This window comes from Saccostrea cucullata, unplaced genomic scaffold (assembly GCF_032062105.1).
Source record: "Saccostrea cucullata isolate Sc308-1 unplaced genomic scaffold, CSIRO_AGI_Scuc_v1 ctg251, whole genome shotgun sequence".
NCBI classification, from domain to species: domain Eukaryota; kingdom Metazoa; phylum Mollusca; class Bivalvia; order Ostreida; family Ostreidae; genus Saccostrea; species Saccostrea cuccullata.
In genome coordinates, this window is record NW_026935559.1 from 123,882 (window position 1) to 148,650 (window position 24,769).

The window sequence follows — 24,769 nt, forward strand, 5'->3', positions numbered from 1 at the left end:
GTAATAAACAGGTTATTTTGTTTTATTTAGATATACACAGCAACAGTGTTTGGTAGATTGCAAATGGAATAAGGAAACCAACGAGTGCGAATGTCAGTATCATATTTCCTTAGAATTCACTAATTTTGTAGAATTATTTAATTAACAAGAATAAAACATTTTTCTCTCATCTTTGAGCATTTTTAAATTAATCCAATCATTCAGCTTGAATTTGTTTAAAACAAAATATCTAGTTAATACTCATTTACTGAGGAGTTTTATTTTTGCAATTTTTGCATTGTTTGTGTACGTTATAATTCTTATGAAATAATGATGTGATAATGCAGATCAAATAATCTACCAAACATATTGAAAAAAAAAAGCTTACTAACAGGTATGAATCAATCTAATTCTTAATTCAAAAATTAGACTGTCAGATTGGCTACTTCGGGCACGAATGTTCTATGCCATGTATATATCCAAACTTTGGGAGAGATTGTCAAAAGGTCTGTTCACAGTGCGACGAGAAAGAATGTAATCCTATATATGGTTGTACAACAAATGTGCCAAGTGATACAATAAAAGTAACATGTAAGGATTTCTGTACATTATTTAATGCATTGTTCCTCGCCAATTTTGATTTTTAAAAATGCATCTGCATAAAGCGTGAACTCGACATTTTTACTCAAGCCCTAGAGGGGCTTGAGTTATCTAAAACGATGCTAGGTCATCGATTTACTCAGTTTAAAAACACGAAAATATCTTATTTTTGTAGATAAAATTAAGTATTTCTAGAAACAAAAATGAAGCTTATCTTGAAAACGTCTGTATATTAAAAGATATTAAGTGTTAAATGTCGGAATCTTTTCTATGGCGAATGAACAATGAGTGAAGCTCCACAGCCGCAACAGTTTCTCTACAGAGATTTCGCGCTTTCCTCAGAATCTCAGGTACGCCGACAAAGCAGCCTTGGACGAGTACACTGTTACTCTGAAAGGTGACGCAGGTTACCCAATCATTGTGAAATTCTACAGTGCATGGCCAGAAAATGTATGGCTGTGCCCCCCAAAACTGATTTTGCTTCTCACAGACCTGTAAATGATGTGCACATTGAGTGACAGTAAAATAATAGCACAAATTTGATGTTATATTCTCCCTAATACGTTTTTTTTATTTTAAAAAATTGTCTTGTCTGAAGACTTTGGTAACAGAAACTATATAACTTAGCTTCTTTGGATTGGTACAGAATATGTATAAAATCATGGACATGCCGCACAGCCAGATGAACCCGTAGGTCAAGTTGATTTTTGGAGCCTGTAGTCCCCCCCCCCTTTTCCCATTTGAAAAACTTTTTTACAGGCTTGTAACAAGCTATGTGAATTGATGTATATTTGATATACGTTATTAAGCAAAAAATACCCCAAAAAAACGTATATAGATATTTTGAAGTATATTAAATGTTTTAAAAAAATATTTCATTAAATTAAGAAACGGCCACTATATGCTCTATAAAATATTCCTGAAAGTGAGTAACGTAAATTCATCTTAAAAAGTAGAACAATTGTTAATTTTTATTAAATTCATTATAAGAATTTTGTTTCATGTATATGTATTTTATTCAACAGACGATTGAACTCGATAGCCCTCATCTTATGCCGTTTAAGGATATTAACGATACTTCCTAGTTGGCTTTCTACAGCTTGAGTTTCTCTGACGTTTTGTCAGTATATACTTCTTTTAATTTTAGTTTCCTCATCGGACATTTATAGAAATGGCGTCGCACGTTCGGATTCCTTCGGTCTTAATCCTTTCATTATAGGAACTTTGACGTCTTCAGGATTCCTTCGCCGTCGTTACTAAAGAAGTTTATGAAATTGAATCTGTCTCGTATTGAACTTACGTTACCTATGTGTAATTCTGCCAAGAAATTATTACAGGCACATGTTTTCACAGAAGGTGGCAGATACCATTCAGGGCGATATGTTCAGCGCTACTGAACATTTCCATTTTAAACCAGTTTAAAAAAGCAATAGTTATTGTAAATGTTATAACACTTTAATTGAAATATCATCTAAAATTCTCTTGCATTCTCTTGTATATTGCATATGTCAAACAGCAATTAATTTTGCAGAACTGTAATTAATAGCAGTTTTGTCATGGCATGGGCAAAATTTGCCCGCATGTGGCGGATGTTTTCACATGCCCAGCCTTATTAGCTCTCATATTAATTGAAATATCATCTAAAATTCTCTTGCATTCTCTTGTATATTGCATATGTCAAACAGCAATTAATTTTGCAGAACTGTAATTAATAGCAGTTTTGTCATGGCATGGGCAAAATTTGCCCGCATGTGGCGGATGTCTTCACATGCCCAGCCTTATTAGCTCTCATATTAATTGAAATATCATCTAAAATTCTCTTGCATTCTCTTGTATATTGCATATGTCAAACAGCAATTAATTTTGCAGAACTGTAATTAATAGCAGTTTTGTCATGGCATGGGCAAAATTTGCCCGCATGTGGCGGATGTCTTCACATGCCCAGCCTTATTATATCTCATATTAATTGAAATATCATCTAAAATTCTCTTGCATTCTCTTGTATATTGCATATGTCAAACAGCAATTAATTTTGCAGAACTGTAATTAATAGCAGTTTTGTCATGGCATGGGCAAAATTTGCCCGCATGTGGCGGATGTTTTCACATGCCCAGCCTTATTAGCTCTCATATTAATTGAAATATCATCTAAAATTCTCTTGCATTCTCTTGTATATTGCATATGTCAAACAGCAATTAATTTTGCAGAACTGTAATTAATAGCAGTTTTGTCATGGCATGGGCAAAATTTGCCCGCATGTGGCGGATGTTTTCACATGCCCAGCCTTATTAGCTCTCATATTAATTGAAATATCATCTAAAATTCTCTTGCATTCTCTTGTATATTGCATATGTCAAACAGCAATTAATTTTGCAGAACTGTAATTAATAGCAGTTTTGTCATGGCATGGGCAAAATTTGCCCGCATGTGGCGGATGTCTTCACATGCCCAGCCTTATTAGCTCTCATGAAGACATATAGCCGAATTTTACTAGAAGCTCGCTGCTGGTTCTGTTATCTTCCAGGGTCCGTGGCCAATAATTGGGCGTATGTCATTGTATCATTGTTCTATGAACATTCTACATCATTCACTGTTGAAAAAGTCGATGTAAATATCCTTTTAATACATTGTTACCTGCTCATTGCAATGCAAGTATCATTGTATATCATAGAATATCATTGTATATCATTGTATATTATTGAATATCGTTGCATATCATTGAATATCGTTGTATATCATTGAACTATCATTGTATATCATTGTACCCATTATGTAGCAGTTATTCAATATACACTTTGTCTACATCATTGCATTAATACATTGAGTACATCATTGTATTGATGATTCATTTTGTTTATTAATCAATAAGGCCATGACAAAAACTGCCACTCATTGTTAATCTATTTTGTCGACATAATCAGACTTAACTCAATATGAGTTAAGTCCCGTTAAATGGAGACAAATAGGGATATTGTCCAGTAAAGATAACACTCATGCAAATGTATATAATTCGCATAGCCACATCCATTATGCATGTGCAGTTTGCTCTTCCTTTTACATCTTCCGTTATCCAGTGAAGCTCAGCATCCCACCCACCCTCCCCATTTACCAGATTTTAATAAATTGCCATTTTGTTTTGACAAGTTGATGCTGCTGTCTTTGATTTCTTTTTTCAGTCATCATCCATTCCCTCGGCTACCAACAGAAGAATGCGTACATTCTCTCCCTTGGCTACCAGCAGTAGAATCCGTTACATTCGTTCCACTTGGCTTCCAAAAGAAGAATCCGTTACATTCGATTCCTTGGCTACCAGCAGAAGAATTCGTTACATTCGTTCCACTTTGCTTTCAAAAGAAGAATCTGTTACATTCGATTCCTTGGCTATCAGCAGAAGAATTCGTTACATTCGTTCCACTTTGCTTTCAAAAGAAGAATCTGTTACATTCGATTCCTTGGCTACCAGCAGAAGAATTCGTTACATTCGTTCCACTTTGCTTTCAAAAGAAGAATCTGTTTCATTCGATTCCTTGGATTTTCCTACCGATTTCACGCAAAGAAGTCTTACTAATGATTCATTGTTGCATTATTCCTAGAACTAATTAATATATAAGATTTTCTAAATAGGTCGAGCTTCATTGTTTAAGATTATAAATTCAGTATCACTTTTGGAATTTACCTAATTGAAAATAGTAAGTTATTTTATAAATTGTTTAAATTTGATTCATCCAATACGCATACCCGGTATGTATATTCTAAATTCAAACATGTGACTGACACGTGACTTATGCATATGCATGAGGCTTATCAACATACTTTTATTTAGTAATTATCAATATTTTTGAATAATGAAATAACTAAATAAAGTAAAAGGAAAATGTTCATATTGTTATTATAACATTAGATACATAGCGGGTCCATTAAATTTCTACAAATCCTTTTTTCGTTATTCATAATTTATTCCTTGACAGAAATAACAGTTAAAGAAAAACTTCAGGGGTATTGAACAACATTATATTTGTAAAGTAGAGCAAAATAGTAGTCAAATTTGAATACTTATTTGAGATTTTTAACTTTTGAAATAATTTTTTTTCCAAAATCGATAACACCAAACATACGACTTCTTAACACTTCATAATTATAATCATTCCACAAGATAAATCCTAAATCGAGGCTTCTAGACAGCAATTATAGATACAGCTGCTTTTTCTTGGTTGTGACAAACAATAAACATGGTGGTTGTGATTCGTCGAAGGGGATGTTTACTCCTCCATGACACCTTATTCTACCTCTGATTATTGAGAGATCCATGTTTGTTCTGCTCCTAATTTGTATTGTGTCCATGGACTTGGAGCTTGATTCCTTTCGTTATATCCATATTTCATTAGAGATAGGAAATGGAAAAGAGATAAAATTAATTAAATAACGGAAAAAGAAGGGCAATATTTTTGGTTATTTTTTTATTATTCATCTGTAGTTTGCTTTGTATTTTTTTTTTCATTTTTATTTTATTGATTCTGTTTTTGTGTATTAATTATTATATATTTTATATATTTATTTTTACTTTTTTTCAAAATTCTACTTATGATGAAGATTTTTTTATATGAATTCTGCATCATATCAATACAAAATTAAGTCTGCTTATAATGAGGTACAATTGTAACCCATGGGAAACTCACCGAAGTTGGATGACTTGTCCTCCAAAAATTACACAGATGTTGCAATCGGAAACTCAAGCATCTTTTAACGTTTTTTTTTAAATATCAGTTTTAAAGTACTTGTGTGTGCAATCAAAATAAAAATGTTTTAACGAAATAATTTTGCAATTTACCAATGGCAAGGTGAGTAAAAAAAACCCTAAAAACAAACAGAAAGAGTAAAGAAAAAAACAAATAAAAGTTGCAACCAAGAAAGAATATCCAAAGTGAAACCAACAAGGTAGTAAAGTTTCATACCTATCATATAATACCACGCTAAGGTTCCTTCTCGTTTTCTTCTAAAAAAAAAATGAGCCTGGCCCTTCATTTCAATAAAATTTAATTTTCACATTTGATATGTAATCGTGATTGAAACTTTTCCAGCAATTTTGGAATTTAAAAAAATATATGATAATTTTGAAGACATAATAAACGCTAAATGAATGGAAAAAAAGGACAGGGTGGCTTGAACAAAACGTTGAACTCTGGATATACTATCATAAAGAATCAGTGTTGAGCTTTAGTTTAAGTTAGCTACTACAACTGTTATAAAGTTAATAATATTAATTACATGTTTTACAACTAGTTTAAAATATGTATGTATAGGGCATTTATATAACGTCGATTTCTTCAAATTTTCTATTTCTATACAGCATTTGATTTGGCAGTTCTGGGAATGCGGAAGGAACATTATGTTGATTTTACTTTGATGAATGTTTATTAAAACATATTGTTGTTAAATAGTCTTTTTAACTGGTGTAAAGAATACCCTTCGAAGAGCCATGGATGTGGCATCTGGACCAATCATGTCTCTGTTTATGATGTTTAGCGTGGGTTCATCCATAAACCAATGTTCTAAGTAAATGAACGCAAAACCCGTTGTTGGAACTAATTTTTATTTGCTAAATATAAATTGAAAATAATTTTTTGGAAAAGAGATGATTTTTGTATGTATCATTTAATTTTTTTTTACAGCACTTCAATCTAACCATGCTGTACAGATTTTATGTGGAACGAGTGCTTAAAATCATGCACAAGTAAGTTGTGTGTTTAAATAAATGTAGATTTTGTTTTTAATTTTGTATAATTTGATAAAATTTCCTTCACTCTTGTTCACCATTCTTATAACAATGACGATGTATTCTTTGAATATGTTTTTATATCATTTTGTTTCCAGTTTTTTATATTTTCTTCTTCTTTTTTTTTTTTTTTTTTTTGAGTATTGAATCTTTCTTATAACCTACACTTTTCATTACGTAGAATGCTCGGTTGGTTATTTCGAATTCGGAGTGAATTGTACACGCACCTGTCGTTATCTATAAGTATGGCGAGGACTGCCAACTGAGATATTACTGTGATAGTATGTATTGCAATGCCTCGCTAGGATGTAGTTTTTCCACAGGTATGCACATGATAATTAAAAGCCGAAGCCACATTTATGTATCTTTATGTCTGCTTGCCTTACCACCCACATCAAAAAGAACATAACTCCTCTTTAAAGAATAAAAAAGGTCATTTATTGAAATATGCAATAAATGACAATGGATCAAAAAGCACAATATAAAAAACATGTACAAAAGTAAATAAAATTATATACATCAACATCAATAGTTAAGAGACAAATAAAATCAAGTTTGTACCTGAGAGCAACAAAAAGTTACATCAAATGACTAGATACAATTATGGCATGATTGACATAAAACATATAACCAAATGGGTCTCAAGAATGGTGTCAATCTGAAAAAGGGGGCGTTAACCCCCGAACATAACGAGCAACATCAAATGAATAAGTACACGATGGAGGAGGGGTGGGTGATGGCAGACAGCAAGCTTCTACTTGACCGAAATTTGAGAGAAATTGCGCATGCGCAGTAGTATATTATGTAAATAAGCCTGCTAAAAATATCGCTGGCTAAGGGGAAATCCCCACATCAGAAAATGGGCAACATACATAAATCATTTATTAACATAAATTGTTTTTATGTCTGCTTGCCTTACCACCCACATCAAAAAGAACATAACTCCTCTTTAAAGAATAAAAAAGGTCATTTATTGAAATATGCAATAAATGACAATGGATCAAAAAGCACAATATAAAAAACATGTACAAAAGTAAATAAAATTATATACATCAACATCAATAGTTAAGAGACAAATAAAATCAAGTTTGTACCTGAGAGCAACAAAAAGTTACATCAAATGACTAGATACAATGATGGCATGATTGACATAAAACATATAACCAAATGGGTCTCAAGAATGGTGTCAATCTGAACAAGGGGGCGTCAACCCCACCTTAACAAGGTAGGCGATATTTGATGAATCTTTATACAACAGAACAGATTGAATATTGAAATATAAGAAATATATAATTTATAGGGATCGTCAAATAAACTCTAACAAGGTATTCAGGCATTTAAGAAAAAATGCATGTCATTCATATTTATGATTTCTGTTAATACGCGAGTTTCGAGATTGTAACTCTTCTACGACAGAGGCGCAAAAAGTATCCATTTCAGCATGGAGGTGGGACAGGTTGCTACTGTATACAAATGTGCATTAATAAATGAACGATATTTATGGCTTTTCAAATTTATTAAATGTTATAGAACGATAATATTGTTAAGCAGTGATGTATTTGATGATTTTATCAAGCTCAACTATGCATATTTACAAATCTACTTTAAATTATATGTACTTGAAAACGAAAGAAACGTCGTAGTCTCTATAAAAAGTAACCGATTTCTTAATTGTACAAACAATTTATAAAAAGTTAGTGGGTTTTTTAAAATTATAATAAGGAAAAGAATCAACATATCAATTAGATTGCCGACGTGCAATGATCAGATGGATGCATGTGTACCGTATTTATTAGAGGTCCATATCTCTTCCCTCGTTTGAAAAGTCTCACATCCACTGACATTTTCTTTTTTGTTACGATTTTTTTGCATTAAAAACGTCTTTTTACATTAATTCATTTATTCTCGAGTTGTAGAGTGCATCCTGACAATCATGTAGTTATGATAAACCAGTATATATCGATGATGCAATGTATCCAATAATAAATATCTGTCCCACCTGTCTGTTTACGCGGCAACGAAACTCCCCTCCTCAACGAAAGAGCGCACCAAGGGAGATAATTTCGAAACTTGCGTATTCAAATTGCTGTAAAATGCATGTTATATCATTACAACATGCGCACATCATTAGGGGACATTTATTTAATGTACGTTGACAATCTGCCCCCCCCCCCATTTTTTGGTTGCAGTATTGTCAAAAAGGGGTAATATAAGTGTAATGTTGTGTTTAAATAAAAATGTTGGTACTAAAATTAATTCTTATTAAACTTTGATTTAAGCTTTTAACCTACATTTTAGCCAATTAATTATAAATTTACAACTGAGGTAAACACAGCCATGTCTTCTTGGACAGTTAACAAAGATATATTCATTGGTGTACTTGTTGTTAGCGATGTTTTAATAATTTTCATTGTGTACTTATTAACAGTTATTGGTAGACGAAAATGGCATTCAGATAGCAGTAGAGATTCTAGTTATAAAAGCCCCTTATCATCAACTTTGGTAAGCTATGTCTAAAGCCATAAGCCTGGTAAAATGAACTGATTCTCATCCAGTATCAAGAAAATTTGTTTTAGATAATATGAAAAGTGAGGTAATAAAACATTTCTTAGATAAAGTAACACCCAACAAGGAGGAAAATGTCTTGTCGTGGTAAAAGTTATCAAAATTTACAATTATATGTATATTATACATTTGTAATGTCCTACAGAGCTTGAATTCCATTTCAACATTCAAAATTTTGAATACTGTATTATTGATTCCAAGAAGAATGAAATAAATTGTATTTACTGATGTTTTCAAAATCTTTTAACATGTGAAATCGTCCGTTCAAAAGTTATGACCAAGTTTAAAGTTTTTTCATAAGTACGGAAGTCTCCATGGTCAAGGTCAAAAGCTCAAGATTGTTGAAATCCAATGAAAGGTCTTTTCACAAAGAATACAAGTCAGGTTTCTACTGTTCAAAAGATATGGCCAAACTTTTGATTTAGTGGAGCTATGACTTTCATATTTCACATGTATATTCCTTGTGACAAAACAAACACAACTTTATTAAAAAGATGCTGAATATTCACATCAATAGCATTTACTTAATGGGCCTTATCGTCTTTAGTCTGTTTAACGTTTTAATATGAATTAGGTGTGATAGACTCTGTGATGTCTCTTCAAGTTCACTGGAATACATCGACTCGGTATATGATAGAGAGTAACTTTTGTTAATTGATAAAACGTCTCCGATTTATGTAAAAAGCGAGTTCAAGGACAAGGAGCACATGGCGGGGGTCCCTGGCCGAGGTTGCATCTTTGCTCTGCTATATAATGTGTATAGTGAAATGGACTTTTGAGCTTGAGTATTGTTTGTTATCTCCACGTATTTCATTTAATAGATTCTTTATTACATAGTGCCATCGGGCATCTTTTATTTTACTCTTTCATCTGACACTTATATCGCGTCTCCCATATCAAAACATTGACTTTAATTACCAGATAATCATATGGAAGAGGGGGGGTATACAAAAATAAACATCTTTTTTTGAATTCAATTGATTAGGGATAAACAGCTAAAAATGATTTTTAAAAAGAATGGATTTTTCCGAATTTTTTTTCTTTCAAGTTGCATTGAAAAATAGGTGTTTTATGTTTAGACATTTAAATTTTTCATATAAAGATTGTTTTTTAATTCTCAATTCTATTTCAAAGAAAGAAAGCAAGCTGTGTCTGCGAAACGCTGTTACCACTCTATGGTTGCTAAGGGCAAAGGTTAAAATTGTTCTTATGTATCTTTAACTCCAAGGTCAGTAGATAAAAACTGTACCTTAAGAAATTTCTCGTCACAAAGAATAAAAGTGAAATATAAAATCCATAACTCCAACCAAAAAGTTATGTACAAGATTAAAGTTTTTTTGTGGACAACTAGATAAATAGAGAGAAGGAGAGCGGAACGGACATGACAAAACTTTAATCCTTGAGCATGTATATGAAATTATGGCTTGCCAACTCATCTACAATAAAAAAAAAATAAAATCGAAATTGTGTTCTTATTTATGTAGTTGTTTATATCACCCTTGATTATTTAGCCGATAAAACATATTTTTTAGTTTTAAAAAACAATTAAGTTTACAGATTATACAAAAACTTCCGCGTGCTGTCTAAATATATCTGTCCTTTGGTTCCAATATCCGCGTAGTGTAATAGGAAAATATTCAATATATTATTTATGATAATTTAAACAGGGTTAAAATACAAGACTAATTGATTTATGGATAAGTATTTACGGACCATAATGAAACGCACACTTTTATTTATTTCTTCATTGTTAAGCATATCGCTGTGTGAACCATTCTTTTGTTCAAGGTAAGAACACTGATTAAGCTGATCATTAACTCTTATTAAAACTAGACTTACGATGTATGAATTTTAAGCAGTACGAGGGTTGTGTAAAACGTTCACAATCTCTTTTAATCTTTGATATATCTTTTTTCTTCTTTTAAAAAAAAATCACGATTAATACGTAATCACAGTACATGTATGCACAGGAACATGGGGTATGGTTCCCCCTTTCCATTTTTTTTTCTTTTTAAATCGAGTCACCTTTTTCCTATTCTAATATGCACTATATGTTATCAATAATGTAACTCTTTTGCCTCTATAAGCTGTTAATAGAGACAAAAGAGTTACATTATTGATAACATATAGTGCATATTAGAATAGGAAAAAGGTGAGTCGACCCCAGATTTAAAAAGAAAAAAAATGGGAAAAAAAGGGGGGGTCCATATCCCATGTGCCTGTGGGTTTCCTCTGCTCTGGGGGGTAAAAATAGGACTTTGCATTTGAGCAGGATGTTTATTTTCTTTTATATTAAAAATCTATTTAATTTCATAAATCACCTTAAAATTTTCAAAAATAAAATCAAGCACTGCTCAAAGATAAAACCCACAATCTTCAAATTCTTATCATTAGAATTCAAATCGGAATTGTATTCAACTATATAGTGAGTGAATTCTGTTGATTGGAAATCATATTCTGTACCATACCTGGCTTGTTCAATATGTAGCGGTAATGTATGGAATCCGGATAGGGCCATGCAGTTCACTATCGCATCATTGCACCATAGAGGTTTGGGTTGATAATGCGATGACACGATTATTTGATGACGATGAAGTGATGGTGCGATAGTGCGATGACGATGAAGCGATGGGGCGATAATGCGATGACGATGGTGCGATAGCACGATGAAGCGATGGTGCTATGACGCGATGATGCGATAGCGATGACACTATGGTGCGATGACGATGGCGCGATGGTACGATGACGATGAAGCGATATTTACTTTCGCTCCATCGTGCTATCGCACCATCGTCATCGCATTATCGCTCCATTGTATCATCGTCATCGTGCTATCGCACCACAGCTCCATCGTCATCGCATCATCGCTTCATCGTTATCGCACCATCGCATTATCGCGCCATCAACCTATTAGTCGATACTCGACCGATCACATCTTCCATGGAGTTTTAAGAGATTTCAACCTTGTCATCCATGTCTATAGGTAATCATGAGCTTATTTTTTTTCACTTTAGATATAAACAGCAACGGTGTCTTGTGGACTGTAAATGGAATAAGGTGACCAAAGAGTGTGAAAGTCAGTATCAGAATACCTCAGTATAACACTTGTAGTATTTTTTAGATATTAAGAATAAACTCATAATTTTCTCTCATCTTTGAGCATCTTTAAATTAATCCAGTCCTTCAGCTTGTATATCTTTTTTAAACAAAATATCTAGTTTATTATCTTTTTCTGGGAAGTTTATTTTTTGCAATTTTTGCATTGTTCATGTTATATCTGTTATAAGACATTTTAAAATGATGTGATAATGCAGATCAAATAATCAACTCAACATATTGGGGAAAAAAACTGACTAACAAGTAAGAATTCATCTAATTCTTGATTCTAAAATTAGACTGTCAGGTTGGCTATTTTGGGCAGAATTGTTCTATGCCATGTAGATATCCAAACTTTGGGAGGGATTGTCAAAAGGTCTGTTCACAGTGCGATGAGAAAGAATGTAATCATATGTATGGTTGTCCAACAAATGTGCCAAGTGAAATAATAAAAGTAACATGTAAGGATTTTTGTACAGTATTTAAATAAATGTATTGTTCTTCACCAATCTTGATTTAAACATATGCATCCTCATAGAAAGTAAAGTCTACATTTTTTTATTTTTAGCTTCCTCATCGGTCATATATAGAAGTGGAGTCGAACGTTCGGATTCCTTCGGTCTTGACCCTGTCATTATAGGAACATTGACGTCTTCAGGGTTCCTTCTGGTTTTCATTTCTTTCGCCGTTGTTACGGTATTCAATAGAAGGCGATTTATTAGAAATATCAGCAGAAGAGCCCATTTCATCGATTCTATCATAACGGATTTTCCTGCCGATTTCACGCAAAGAAGTCTTACCAATGATTCATTGTTGCATTATTCTAGGAACTAATTGATATATAAGATTTCCTCAATATAAGTCGAGCTTAATTGTTTAACATTACAAATTAAGTATCACTTTTGGAATTTACCTATTAGAAAGTAATAGGTAATTTTTTCAGTTGTTTAAATTTGATTCATCCAATATGTATATTCTGAATTCAAACATGTGACTGACATGTGACTTATGCATATGCATGAGGTTTATCAACATATTTTATTTAGTAGTTATTAATATTTTTGATTAATAAAGTAAATAAATAAACTAAATGGAAAATGTTCATATTTTAAGAGCCATTCTCTGTAATGATTTGAAATTTTATATAGGAGCTGTGGCACGCATTGTCTCAGAATTTCTCCAAACTCTCTATGATAAAAGTCATTGATGCCTTAAACTGAAATGAGGCAAAAATTGGTTGCTATGTTTCATAGTTACCATGGCAACATGTCTTAAAGTTCGAAAAATGGCATTTTTTAACATGTTTAGAGCCCCATAGTTAACATTTGCGGCAAAACAAACAATTGGCAATGACTGTTTCCGAAAGTTGAAAGTCAGATGTCTCAAATGCATGATAAAGATGTTTGGTAAATCAACTATTACATACGTTACTATGGTAACAAAGTATTCAAAAGTAAAAAACAAATTTCATTGAATTTTATAAAGTCATACACGTAAAAATTAAAAGCAATTATAGGATGAAATGTGACCAAATAATAGAAAAAAGGGCCTTGAAACATATACCAAGAACAAAATATGATATTTTATTTTGGTTGGCAATGGTTGCCAAGGTTTTTATACCACAGAGAGCCTTCAAAGTAACACTCTGTATGTTTAAATCTGATCCTATCTTTTATAAAAAGCACATTTCCTCGTAACTAATGATCAATTTTATAAGATGTTGGTGTGCTCCAAGTTTCCCCATTTGAAAAAATTCAGATAAGATTCTTTAAATAGAGCGTTGCTATGGAAATAAACAAAAAATATATGCTTAAAAACCTGAAAAATATTTCCCTTCCTTGGATACGTACCCTTAAATCTAGATTCCCAAAACTTTTATGATTGAAATTTATTAACAGCTAACTTGACTTTTAATTTTGACTATCATCCAATCTCTAAGTGGATGCAAGAAGTTGGCACACAGGGTTTAATATTAATATAAAGTTCACAAAATCGAACATTTTCCCTTCTTGGTAACCATAGCAACAGTGTTGTTTTATCATCAAATTTTATCAATATATGTTATTCAACATCAGTTTTAACAGATAAGTATTATTCAAGCTGAGTCCTTTAATTTGTTTCTTGATTAAATGGCAATTCAATTCTTAATGCAGCAAAAAATAATTCACTTTTAGGCACTGGTACTTTGTTTCCATGGTAACACTGCAAAATAGCAATTATACCCAATTTTTCTCATGGTTTTGGTGTTGCAAGGTCGTAAGGATGCATATTTGCCAGTCTTGAATTTTCATGTTTTTCCTCAAGACAGTAGCATTAACCCAATCTTAGTTACTGGTTTTGCATGGTTACACTGTGTTACCATGGCAACCATAAAAGTTATTTATAGAATAATATTGCTTATACTTATATACTTAAGGTCAAACATTTTCATTGTTTTTCTTAAGTCGGTGATTGAGTTTGAGCATGTAACACCTACCATTAGTGAATACGGAGTGTTTTTCAGCATATTTCAGCATTTCAAATGTATTCCAAAAGTACCCTTGGTTACCACTTACTTAGAGATATATTCTAAACAGTTTCTTTACAGTATAAGTGACATCAAGGTTTAATGTTTTTGTGAGAATGGTTTGTTTGCTTTTTCCAGTTTTTATTAAGCCGCAGTCAAGATTTAAAGTGGCTGAAAATCTCAATTTTTCAAACTTTTCCGGCTGTTGCCATAGCAACCGAGACACATAGCAACAAAATTTTGATTGATATTTGTTTCTGGTGTCAAGTACTAAGCATGTGTGAAGTTTCATCAAAATCGGTGACCATGCGTGGCAACGAAGTTTAAGTGGTTACAGAGAATGGCTATTAATTATAACATAGATACATAGCGGGTTCAATTAAAAAGTTCCTACAAAGCCTTTTTCTTTACTTTTCATTTAACATGTACATCTTCGACAGAAACAGCAGTGAAAGAAAAACTTTAGGAGTATTGAACAACATTATATTTGTTAAGTGGATCGAACCAGTAGTGGATACTTAAATATTTATTTGAGCTTTTTAACACTACGACTTCTTAAAACTTTATATAATCATTCCACAACATAAATCCTAATTCGAGGCTCCTGGACAGCAGTTAAAAATACAGCTGCTTTTTCTTGGTTGTGACCTACAACCACATGGTGGTTGTGATCCGTCGGCGTAGGATGTTTAATCCTCCATGACACCTTATTCTACTTCTGATAATCGAGAAGTCCATGTTTACTCTGTACTCTGAGGTTGACATCAAAAATATGCTTGAGTTTCTGATTGACAATATATATGTGTTCTTTTTTTTCCTTTCGAGACCAGGTCTTCCATCAATATATTTTGAATTCCCATGGGTACCATTTGCGCTCTGTTATTAGCAGACCTATTTTTGTTTTCATATGAAGAAGAATTTGTCCAAAATCATATAAGTGAAAAGAGAACACTTGTTGTGGCCATCAACTCGACATTTAGATATATCGTAACGTATTGTCAATGAATGGTAACTTCCATTCTTATGTCGAAACGATTTATCCCGGTGAGCTTGAGATAAAAGATATCACAGAGTCTGACACATCTGTTTCATATTTGGATATTTTACTGGAAAAAGACATTAATGGTAATCTAACAACCAAGCTCTATGATAAACGTGACGACTTTAACTTTACAATCGTCAACTTCCCTTACTTATGCAGTAATATACCTTTATCACCTGCATACGGAGTTTAAATATCTCAGTTGATTTGATATGCAAGAGCATGCTCTATGTATGAAAAATTTCTAAAACGAGGCAAATTATTGACAAACAAGTTGATGAAACAAAAATATCAGCAGTTTCGTTTAAAGTCAACATTTCGTAGGTTCTATCGTCGAAACAAGGAATTTGTCAGCAAATACAATTTATTGATTGTTTGTCCATTATTTATACACTGACTTGAAGACGGATTTTTCCGTTATTCCCCGATCAGAACAAGGAACACACAGTGGGTGAGACCGGTCAGCAGCTAGGGGATGTTCACTCACCCATGGCAAGATCCCACCTCTTCTGTTTTTGAGGTCCGTGTTTGCTCTTCTCCTATTTTGTATTGTTTTATGGACTTTTGATCTTGAATAATGTTCTTTATCTCCATATGTTTCATGTAAAGAAAATGCAAATATATAATTAATGAGAGATGTATTTGATAATTTTTTAGAATCTGTACGTAATGGGTGTTTGATGCTTTTTGCTCTTTAAACTTTCTATTTCTGCACAGTATTTGTAAATTGGCAGTTCTCGGAATGCGGAAGGAACATAATGTTGATTTTACTTTTATAAATGTTAATCGTAACATATTATTGTTCAATTGATGTAATGAAGACAATCTGAAGAGCCATGGAAGTTGCATATGCACCAATCATGTTTCTGTTCATGATTTTTAGCGCGGACACATCTATAAATCAATGTTCTAAGTATGAACGCAAAACCAGTTGTTGGAACTAATTTTTATTTTCTAAATTAAATTTGAAATGGAACAATTTCTTTGAGAGGGGGAGTATTGCTAGATTTTTGACAAGTTTTTTATATTATTTGTTTTTGTTGTTTTTTTTTAGCACTTCAGTCAAATCATGTTGTTCAGATTTTATGTGGAACGAACGCTTAAAATCCTGTACAAGTAAGTTTTGTGTTTTATTTTTTTTTTTATTTTTTTTTTGTTTTTAATTTCTTTAATTTTCTAAATCCCTTTTCTCCATTTTTATAACAATGACGATGTGTTATTTGTAATGTGTATATTTCTTTTTATATCATTTTATTCCAAGTTTTTTTTTTTTTTTTTTTTGAATCCCCCTTATAACCTCCACTTTTCATTTGTAGAATGTTCCGTTGGTTATTTCGGAGTGAATTGTACAGGCACCTGTCGCTATCCTAACTATGGCAAGGACTGTCAACTGAGATGTTACTGCGATAAAATGTATTGCAATGCCTCGCTCGGATGTATTTTTTCCGCAGGTATGCACATTATATGATAATTAAAAGCTGAAGCCACATTTATGTATCTTAATACAAAAGACATGAGGTATCAAGGCATTTTGGGGGGAAATAGGGAAAAATGCATTTTTTCATACTTAGTTTTAATTGCTGTAAAATGCATGTGGTATCATTTTAAGATATCACATATGACTTCCAATTTATTCCTATGCTAAAAAGCATCGGTATCATAGGTATGTTTAAAGAAAATTCGATTCCTCTGAAAAAAGTACTCCTTTTTAAAACTGCTTTGAGATACATTGGGGCTTCAGCCTTTCAAGGAGATTCCATGTTTCCCAATACTAGATTAGTATAAACTTGACTTTATAAATTATCAATGTGATACAAAAATTTGAAATAAAATTAAAAAAAGGTTACTAGTAATATAGCAAACGGCTAAAGTGATTTATCTCAACAAGTCTACAAACAATATATGCCTATGAACAGGGCATAAAACCGCAGAACCCCGAAAAATCTAGGTGTGAGATCAGGTGTATCGGAAAAGCAAGCATTTTCAGCCGACCAATCACACCCATCGTAAAACTAATGTCACGCATGATCAAGTAAACAAAAAACTCTGTAGTCTGGGCTTTATTGTACGCTTAAAATTTCATGTTTCCGAAAAGAAATTAATTGCCTTAATCAAGAATTGAATATATGAATGTGATAAACCATGCATGAAACAACGGAAGGAGGACCATTCTGGAAATAGGACATCATGAACAAAAAAAGCCTCAAAATGTCTCATTTCAGGGGTTAAGTGTGTCCGCAAACGTCGCCCACTTTAATTTTATCCTTAAAAAAATTATATTTTTCAAAATGCATGCATGCGCTCTATATTACCTTTTTTTTTTTAGAGAAATAAGCAAGTTAATGACGTCACAATTAGCATTTAGGAGGACAGACGAGAAAAACAATTTGTGGATATTTTCTGCGTTGAATTCCTATGATTCAGAAATTTTTTTTTATTTCTTACATAACTTCCATATTTTAGAAAAATACAAAAAAATTGATTTGAGTATTGAAACTCTAACTCGTTCTTCCCAATAAAAATGTATATTTTTTGTAATTCATATACTATAATGACAGATGCATGTGCATTGTGGTATGCATGTGTTATAAGGATAAATTGAATCCTTAAAAATGTAACTTTTTTATTTATAAAATTATTAATATTTTCATTTTTTATTTATTACATGTACTCGTACATTATTTAATTACGAAAGTCAAAATTAAGTAAGGATTCCAGATAGGACCATGTAGTTCACTTTGGCATCATCGAATGAAGAAGATGAAGCGATGGTGCGATGACAATGATGAGACGGCACAATAAAGCGATGCGGCGATGGTGTGATAGCAATGGCACGATGACGATGGTGTGATATGATGACGAAGAAGCGATGTTAACTATCGCTCTATTGTGATATTACACAATCGTATTTGCATTATCTCATCATCGATATTACATCATCTCTTTATCGTCGTCTCACCATTGACGCTTAAGTCTATACTTGATCGTGCGCTAGTGCACTACTTGGAATCCGGATTAATCCGTAGTGGTAATTGTTTTCCAAATATTGGTAAAGTATTGTACGTCATGTATTTTAGTGCAAAAATGTTCTGCCATAAACTAAACGGCATAGAAAGATGGGGATAAGCTTGAAATCCCTTATGGCTACTATTATACACCAATTTTGTTGTAGTAGGCCCAACTCCCCGAAAACTGTTATGATTTAGACGAACTTATTTTTTTAGGAAAACTACATGTATATGGGGAAGGAGTCTGCTACAAAACAGTTGTCAATATTTTTCTGATTCTTTGCAGATGAAAGAGACAAGGAACTCTTCTATTACATTTCCGCCTCCAATCCTGTTTTGATCACCATTTTTGTAATGCTGGTATTAGTTCACATTTTCTTCTTGGTCAACCTTGGAAGGAAAATCGTTTTGGGACGATATAGAAAAAGTTCTGGCACCAATGTAACAGATTCAAGATATGAACCATTACGTCCAGTCAAAACTAAACCAGCAACTCAGTCAGGAACAACCTGGTATGTTCCGGACAACAGCAACGAATCTGAGAAATCCCTCCCGAAAAATGAAGAGCCCAACTACGAAGAAGTCCGGCAAGCCAGTCTCTCAGCATTAGTACCTATGCCTAAGCTGAATGCATTTAATGGAAATGACAACAGGAAGAAGAAAACTGTATTTGTCAAAAAAATGCTGGAGGATGGAAATACTAACTAAAGTAAAATAATGAAATGATGGCTTTGATCAAAATGCTCTGTAAAAATTTTACAATCTGAATGTTTCAGAACAATTTAAACCATAACTAAATTTAAAAAGTTACACTGTTTCTACACAGAAAACCATAGCTATGCCCATAAAATATTAACGAAGCATTATATCCATACTTCTAAATATTAATTCATCAATGCTTCTAAAAACACTGAGAGAACTCATCAGTTATTTGATGAAGATTTTAATACTTATGGTTACAAGTCCTTTCAATCTTAAATGTTTAAATGTTGAACAGAATGGCCGTAGAATTTCTGTTCTTGTGTCATTTCTCTTTCACTGTAGAACAAATACATCTCACTCTGACAGTTGCTCAAAATATGATACACAAAAGGTGTATCACAGAGTCAAGTATAGGCACATGTTAACACATACAAGACTGGAACATACCAATCACATCTCAGCACATTCACAAAGAATCACAAAAAAGTCCATGCTTTACTGCTATAAATAAAGAGTGCTGTGTTTTGTGTGTAAGTCCACAATTTTCTTCAGGGTTTCACTAGCCTTGGTATTTTTCTACAACAGACAACATAAAATTATTATTTTCTATTTGCAAATTCTATCATCATCTTTATAATATATTTGCAATATTTTTTTCTGGTTCCTTTATTTGAAAACAAAATGTCTTTTCTTGTTTTTAAAACACAAGACTACTTTAAATCTCCTACCTCTCTTATCAAATGTATAGGAGTAGTTTCAACAAGAGGTTGAAATGTTTTCATGGTAGCGAAGTCTAAATGTATTGTGTCTGTGTAACACACGTATAACACAGCCTTCACTTTGTGGATGTGACAATAGGTCATTACTGTAACATAAAATTTTCAAGTAATTAAATTATTAATACATGATAAAATTTATTTTTATGCTTTTATTAGTGATCTGACATCATCAGTATTTGTAAACTTTGTAAATTAAATCTTTACCATTTAATATTAATTTTTCTTCTTGAATTTAATGGAGTGAAAATTTTATTCTTCTTAATGAACTGAAATGAATGGAACTATAAAGTTCAAAAATTATAAATTTACAAAACTTTATGCTAAGTGCAACTGTTGGCATATAAATGAATCTATATTGTTACATGTATGTAACTTGAAATTACTTTTCCCCCTCCTCCTCGTATTACGTTATACCTTGAGCGGGAAGTCCAGTCACCACATTAGGTTGCTCTAAATATGGACAGAGAGGAGTTCCCATGAATGGGGCCGTTTTCAGGGCTCTCAGGAAAGGAGGGTTCATGTCTGATGTGGGGATTTCTGACTTGTACTCACTGGTGAAGGCTGAACTCAGTATCACAACATGACCTTCACTTAGGTTGAGACAGGACATTAACTAAAAAAAAACAATAAAAACATTAATGAAAGGTATAGCTTTTAAACTTCTTTTAAAAGATTTTATAGTATTTATTAAGAAGAAAATTGATCTGACAGTTACAGGTTTGATGATAATAAAGATGATAATATATGGAGAAAATTACTATAGATTCTGAAATCTACTCTGGTGTTTCACATGTGCATGAGTATTTGTTAATACAAATAAACTTATAAGAACTACAGTGAATACATTACCTGATTAACAAAGGAGTGGGCATACTCTGGCCTTACATCATAGTTGCATTCACAGACGAGGGCACTAGGGTAATCACATTTCCTGTAGATGTAACAAGTTTTATCTGTGGGGGATGTCTGTCCAAATGTGTTTACATCGTCCTCCTTCATCCCGCAAAACAGGGCACCTATAATCTCATAATTTTGGTGTGTGACGTATGTCTGTGTGAAACCTAGTAAAAATAGAAAACAAAATAAAGTAATAAAATGAATTATTTTCCCTCTGTCTTAATATAAAAAGAAACAGATAACTAGGCATATCTATTTATTTAATTTGCCTAAATACTCTTGAAAGTCAATGGTTTTATCCATGAACCCATTCAATGGCATAATGCCGACAGGTTGTCTTATTTATGAAAAGTTTGATGAGTGGTATATTTTGGTGTGCTGCCATTGTGGAAGATTACTTCAACTTTAATTAAAACCAGAATTGTTTTCTAGAAATAAGAGGGTCATTCAAATGTTGAGTGATATGGACTGAACCAGGGCTGGATAGAACTTTTACATCAGTCACTTTGCACCCAAAAGGCAGTACCTGTTGCAGCAGGGCCAATAGCTAAAACGAAGGCATCCACTTGAAGCTTCTCATCTTTTGTTACTTCTAATTCTTCTTTGACTTCCTTTTTCCATTTCAGTTTTACAGAGCTAAGAATAGTAAGTTTTTTTTGCTGTTATCATATGGTTTGCACATATGTGTTTCTAATTTTTAATGACATTATTTGTTTTCCTTTCATCTATAAATTAAGTCAACAAATCTTTGAACATGCTGAATTCTAAATGGGCAATATGCATATAAATATTAGAGCATCAAAATACTTTGATAAAATGAATAATACTTGAAAATTTAAGTGCTATACTTTTCAACCATGTCTATACAGTCATTTCTTAGCAGAATTACTAAGTAATTTGTCTTTTTTTCTTGCAGGTGGACTAACATTGATATTTTAAAGCTTTTTATTACTAATGTGCACTTTGACTTTAAAACACATATTCTATATTCACTGTAATTTTAAATAAATCATGTTGAGTCAACTAATTATTATACATGTACATGTATTGGCAAAATATATTTTTTTCATATTTAATATCTGAATCCTTCAATTTGGTCTTTGAAAATTGTAATGAAAAGCCCATGTGCCACATTGCTCACTTGGAGATTTTGGCTGGTAAAAAAAACCCAGAAATCTCCTACCCCGCCTCACCCTCTAATTGGAATGGGAGTGTAAAGACCGGATTTGAGTGAACAAAGTTTAATCTCCCGGAACTGAAGATGCTTCCATATTACTAGCTTTGAAAGAATTTTACAGATACTCAGTACTTCCCTATGTATTCCTATGTAAAACTTTGATCTTCTATTGTGGCCCCACCCTCCACCCCCAGGTAATAAAATTAACAAGCTTGAACTGACACTAACATGTCAAGATGTCATATCATGGCTGCTCTTTCAAAGATTTTAAAGTTTTTTTTTCCACTTCCTGAAGATGCTTCCATATAACTGCAAGTGCATGTATGACTGATCATGGCTTTGCCATCTTGAAAAGAAGATTTTTCCTAAATTTTTCTTTTATGTATAATTTTGGTTACCTGTCATGGTCCCTCCTTGAGGGGCTTGTGAGTCCCCTACCAGTGAAACCGGATGGGGACTGTAGGTTTCCTCTGCGTCTGTCTGTCCATCCGTCTGTCAGTCTGTCAGTCTGTCCTTCTTGGTTTTCCACACTTTTTTTCCAAACGCTTGCAGATATTGAGCTGAATTTTGGTATGTCAGGGTTCGAAATTAACGTTAGTCCATTAGTCTCAGACTAATACATTTTCATTCGGACTAATGAAAATTTTAGCTAATTAGTCCGAATGGACTGACAAAATTTTCTTGGGAGAAAACAGAATTTACCGATGTTCAAATTTCTGACAACTTTCACTGGAAAATCCCATATTTATTTTTTGCTTTCTATAGCTTCTTGCGGGAAGTTTGGTAATTCTGAGTCAATTTGGCGCATAATTTTAGGACTCATCGGTATGAAATTATACATTTAAGTGATCATGATTTAGTATGACACATAAATAAAGATGTCGGATGCTTAGATGATGTAATCATGTATAGAGAAAAACGAATGAGATTGGGAATACGATCGTAGTTTCTGATTGTGCGATTTCAACAAATTCTTGGTATAAACATTTCATGTAAATGCTTTGTTTATTTCAAAAAAGTACATTGCAACATTAATTCTATTTATTTATTGTTATTTTTGACGGACTAATAAAATTGCCCGCGGACTAGTAAAAGTAAAGAAGCACTAGTCCGGCCGGACCAAAGCCTAAAAATGTTAGTGTCGAACCCTGTATGTGAGTGTATCTTGATGAGTTACAGATCAGGTCAACATGGTAAATACGAAGTGAGAAAAAGAGGAACTTGAAGAAATTAGTTAAATTTTCGTCTTAATGTGGATTATTTTATTTGGTTAAAGGCATTCACAACCTCAAAATTAAGCAATTTTACCTTGATCGTAACTTTTGCATATTATAAAATGACATCCTAAAGAAAAAAAGGAACCCTATAGGGGAGTCCCGGTACATGTATTGCTTATGCAATACTCTCAGAATGCTTGTTCTCTATTAAGAACTTGATGGCTCATTTGTAATCCCCCTCCTCAATGTATTAAAATGAACCATCATCTTTTCAATACAGAAAAGGTCCCTCCAATCTCAGGGAAACATGATTTGAAGAAACATTAATTTACACTATCTGAGAATGCTTGTGTGTTAATACATGTATGATTTATCCTGACTTTGCTGGTCAGGAGAAGAAGATTTTCAAAAATACAATATTATAATATACATGACTTTGATTACAGGTTGTGGCAAACTTAAAACTACAGTATGTAATAAAGCTTTCACATATTTAAAAAAAATATCTGGCCCAGTGATTCTAAAGAATATTTTCAAAAGAGGTCATTAAATTCACATGAATTTGAAATTTTTTGCCCTTCAAAGAGGTTATGGCCCTTAAATAAACTTGAATTCTTCATCCAAGGATGCTTTGTGGCAAGTTTGGTTAAAATCGACCGAGTTGTTCTGAAGAAGATGAAATTGTGAAAAAATTATGCCAAGAATGACAACAATAATGACAGACACAGTGCACATTTCAATCAGAAAAGCTTATTGGAGCTTTAAGCCTTTTGCTCTAAGTGAGCAAAGAAAACTGTCAAAATTTGTGACTATAGCTGAATATCTCTGCACACTTCGAATACTTTGTCATAACACATGCATTTGTATCCTCTTAATTATAAAGAAACAAATATGTGGCCACTTTGCTTTCTTATTTTAAACGAATTTGGATACATAAGAAATACTCAATAAAGCATAATGCGATACCATGAAAATGTTAAGTAAATTCGGGTTACCGTTATAGACATCAATTTTTGATATATCATTCACGTATAAAATCTTTTACAAATTCATTAATGTTTTAAAAATTTGTATAAACTAACGTCTCTAAATTTTCAAACGACTCTTCTTCCTCGTCATCATCTACAGCTCTGGAAATGACTGGCAGAATTTCTCCAAAAAATGTTGCCATTCTACAATGTCAATGTTAAACTAATGCTTGAAACTAATCCATTAACCCGTACCTTGATTTGAGATAAATCAAGAAGTTCCACTGTAGTTTTGTTACAATAGGTTAAATTCATTTCATAAAATATATAAATGTTATCAAATTTATTTTAAGCTTTATTTATTTTCAAGTGTCACGTTTTCATCAGTCGCAAATTATTTTCCCGAATTCAAACTGGATGCATTATCTTGCAACGTATCTAAACGTCGAAATGATTAAGA

The 24,769-nt window shown here is 32.6% G+C and overlaps 2 protein-coding genes across 2 annotated transcripts; one reads left to right on the plus strand and one right to left on the minus strand.

Moving 5' to 3' along the window:
* The first annotated feature begins 863 nt into the window (after window positions 1-863).
* On the plus strand, window positions 864-19,277 carry LOC134243231 (uncharacterized). Its single transcript, XM_062725461.1, has 6 exons — window positions 864-929; window positions 3,756-4,053; window positions 6,018-6,132; window positions 16,616-16,677; window positions 16,878-17,012; window positions 18,856-19,277. The coding sequence occupies exons 1-6, from the start codon at window positions 864-866 to the stop codon at window positions 19,275-19,277; spliced, it is 1,098 nt and encodes a 365-aa protein (XP_062581445.1).
* Window positions 19,222-24,529, minus strand: LOC134243241 (proteasome assembly chaperone 1-like). Its single transcript, XM_062725473.1, has 6 exons — window positions 24,424-24,529; window positions 21,474-21,583; window positions 20,900-21,111; window positions 20,465-20,663; window positions 20,000-20,136; window positions 19,222-19,847 (listed from the first exon to the last, which is right to left on the minus strand). Exons 1-6 carry the CDS (start codon window positions 24,510-24,512, stop codon window positions 19,773-19,775), a joined length of 822 nt encoding a protein of 273 aa, XP_062581457.1. The 5' UTR covers window positions 24,513-24,529; the 3' UTR covers window positions 19,222-19,772.
* Window positions 24,530-24,769: the final 240 nt, after the last annotated feature.

Coding starts and splice junctions, on each gene's coding strand:
- LOC134243231 (XM_062725461.1), top strand. CDS start 864: ATGAGTGAAGCTCCACAGCCGCAACAGTTTCTCTACAGAGATTTCGCG. Junction 6,133..16,615: donor TCCATAAACCAATGTTCTAA/GTAAATGAACGC, acceptor GTTTTTTTTTAG/CACTTCAGTCAAATCATGTT. Junction 16,678..16,877: donor ACGCTTAAAATCCTGTACAA/GTAAGTTTTGTG, acceptor TTTCATTTGTAG/AATGTTCCGTTGGTTATTTC.
- LOC134243241 (XM_062725473.1), bottom strand. CDS start 24,512: ATGGCAACATTTTTTGGAGAAATTCTGCCAGTCATTTCCAGAGCTGTA. Junction 21,584..24,423: donor TCGTTTGAAAATTTAGAGAC/GTTAGTTTATAC, acceptor TACTATTCTTAG/CTCTGTAAAACTGAAATGGA. Junction 20,137..20,464: donor GACTGGACTTCCCGCTCAAG/GTATAACGTAAT, acceptor TTTATGTTACAG/TAATGACCTATTGTCACATC.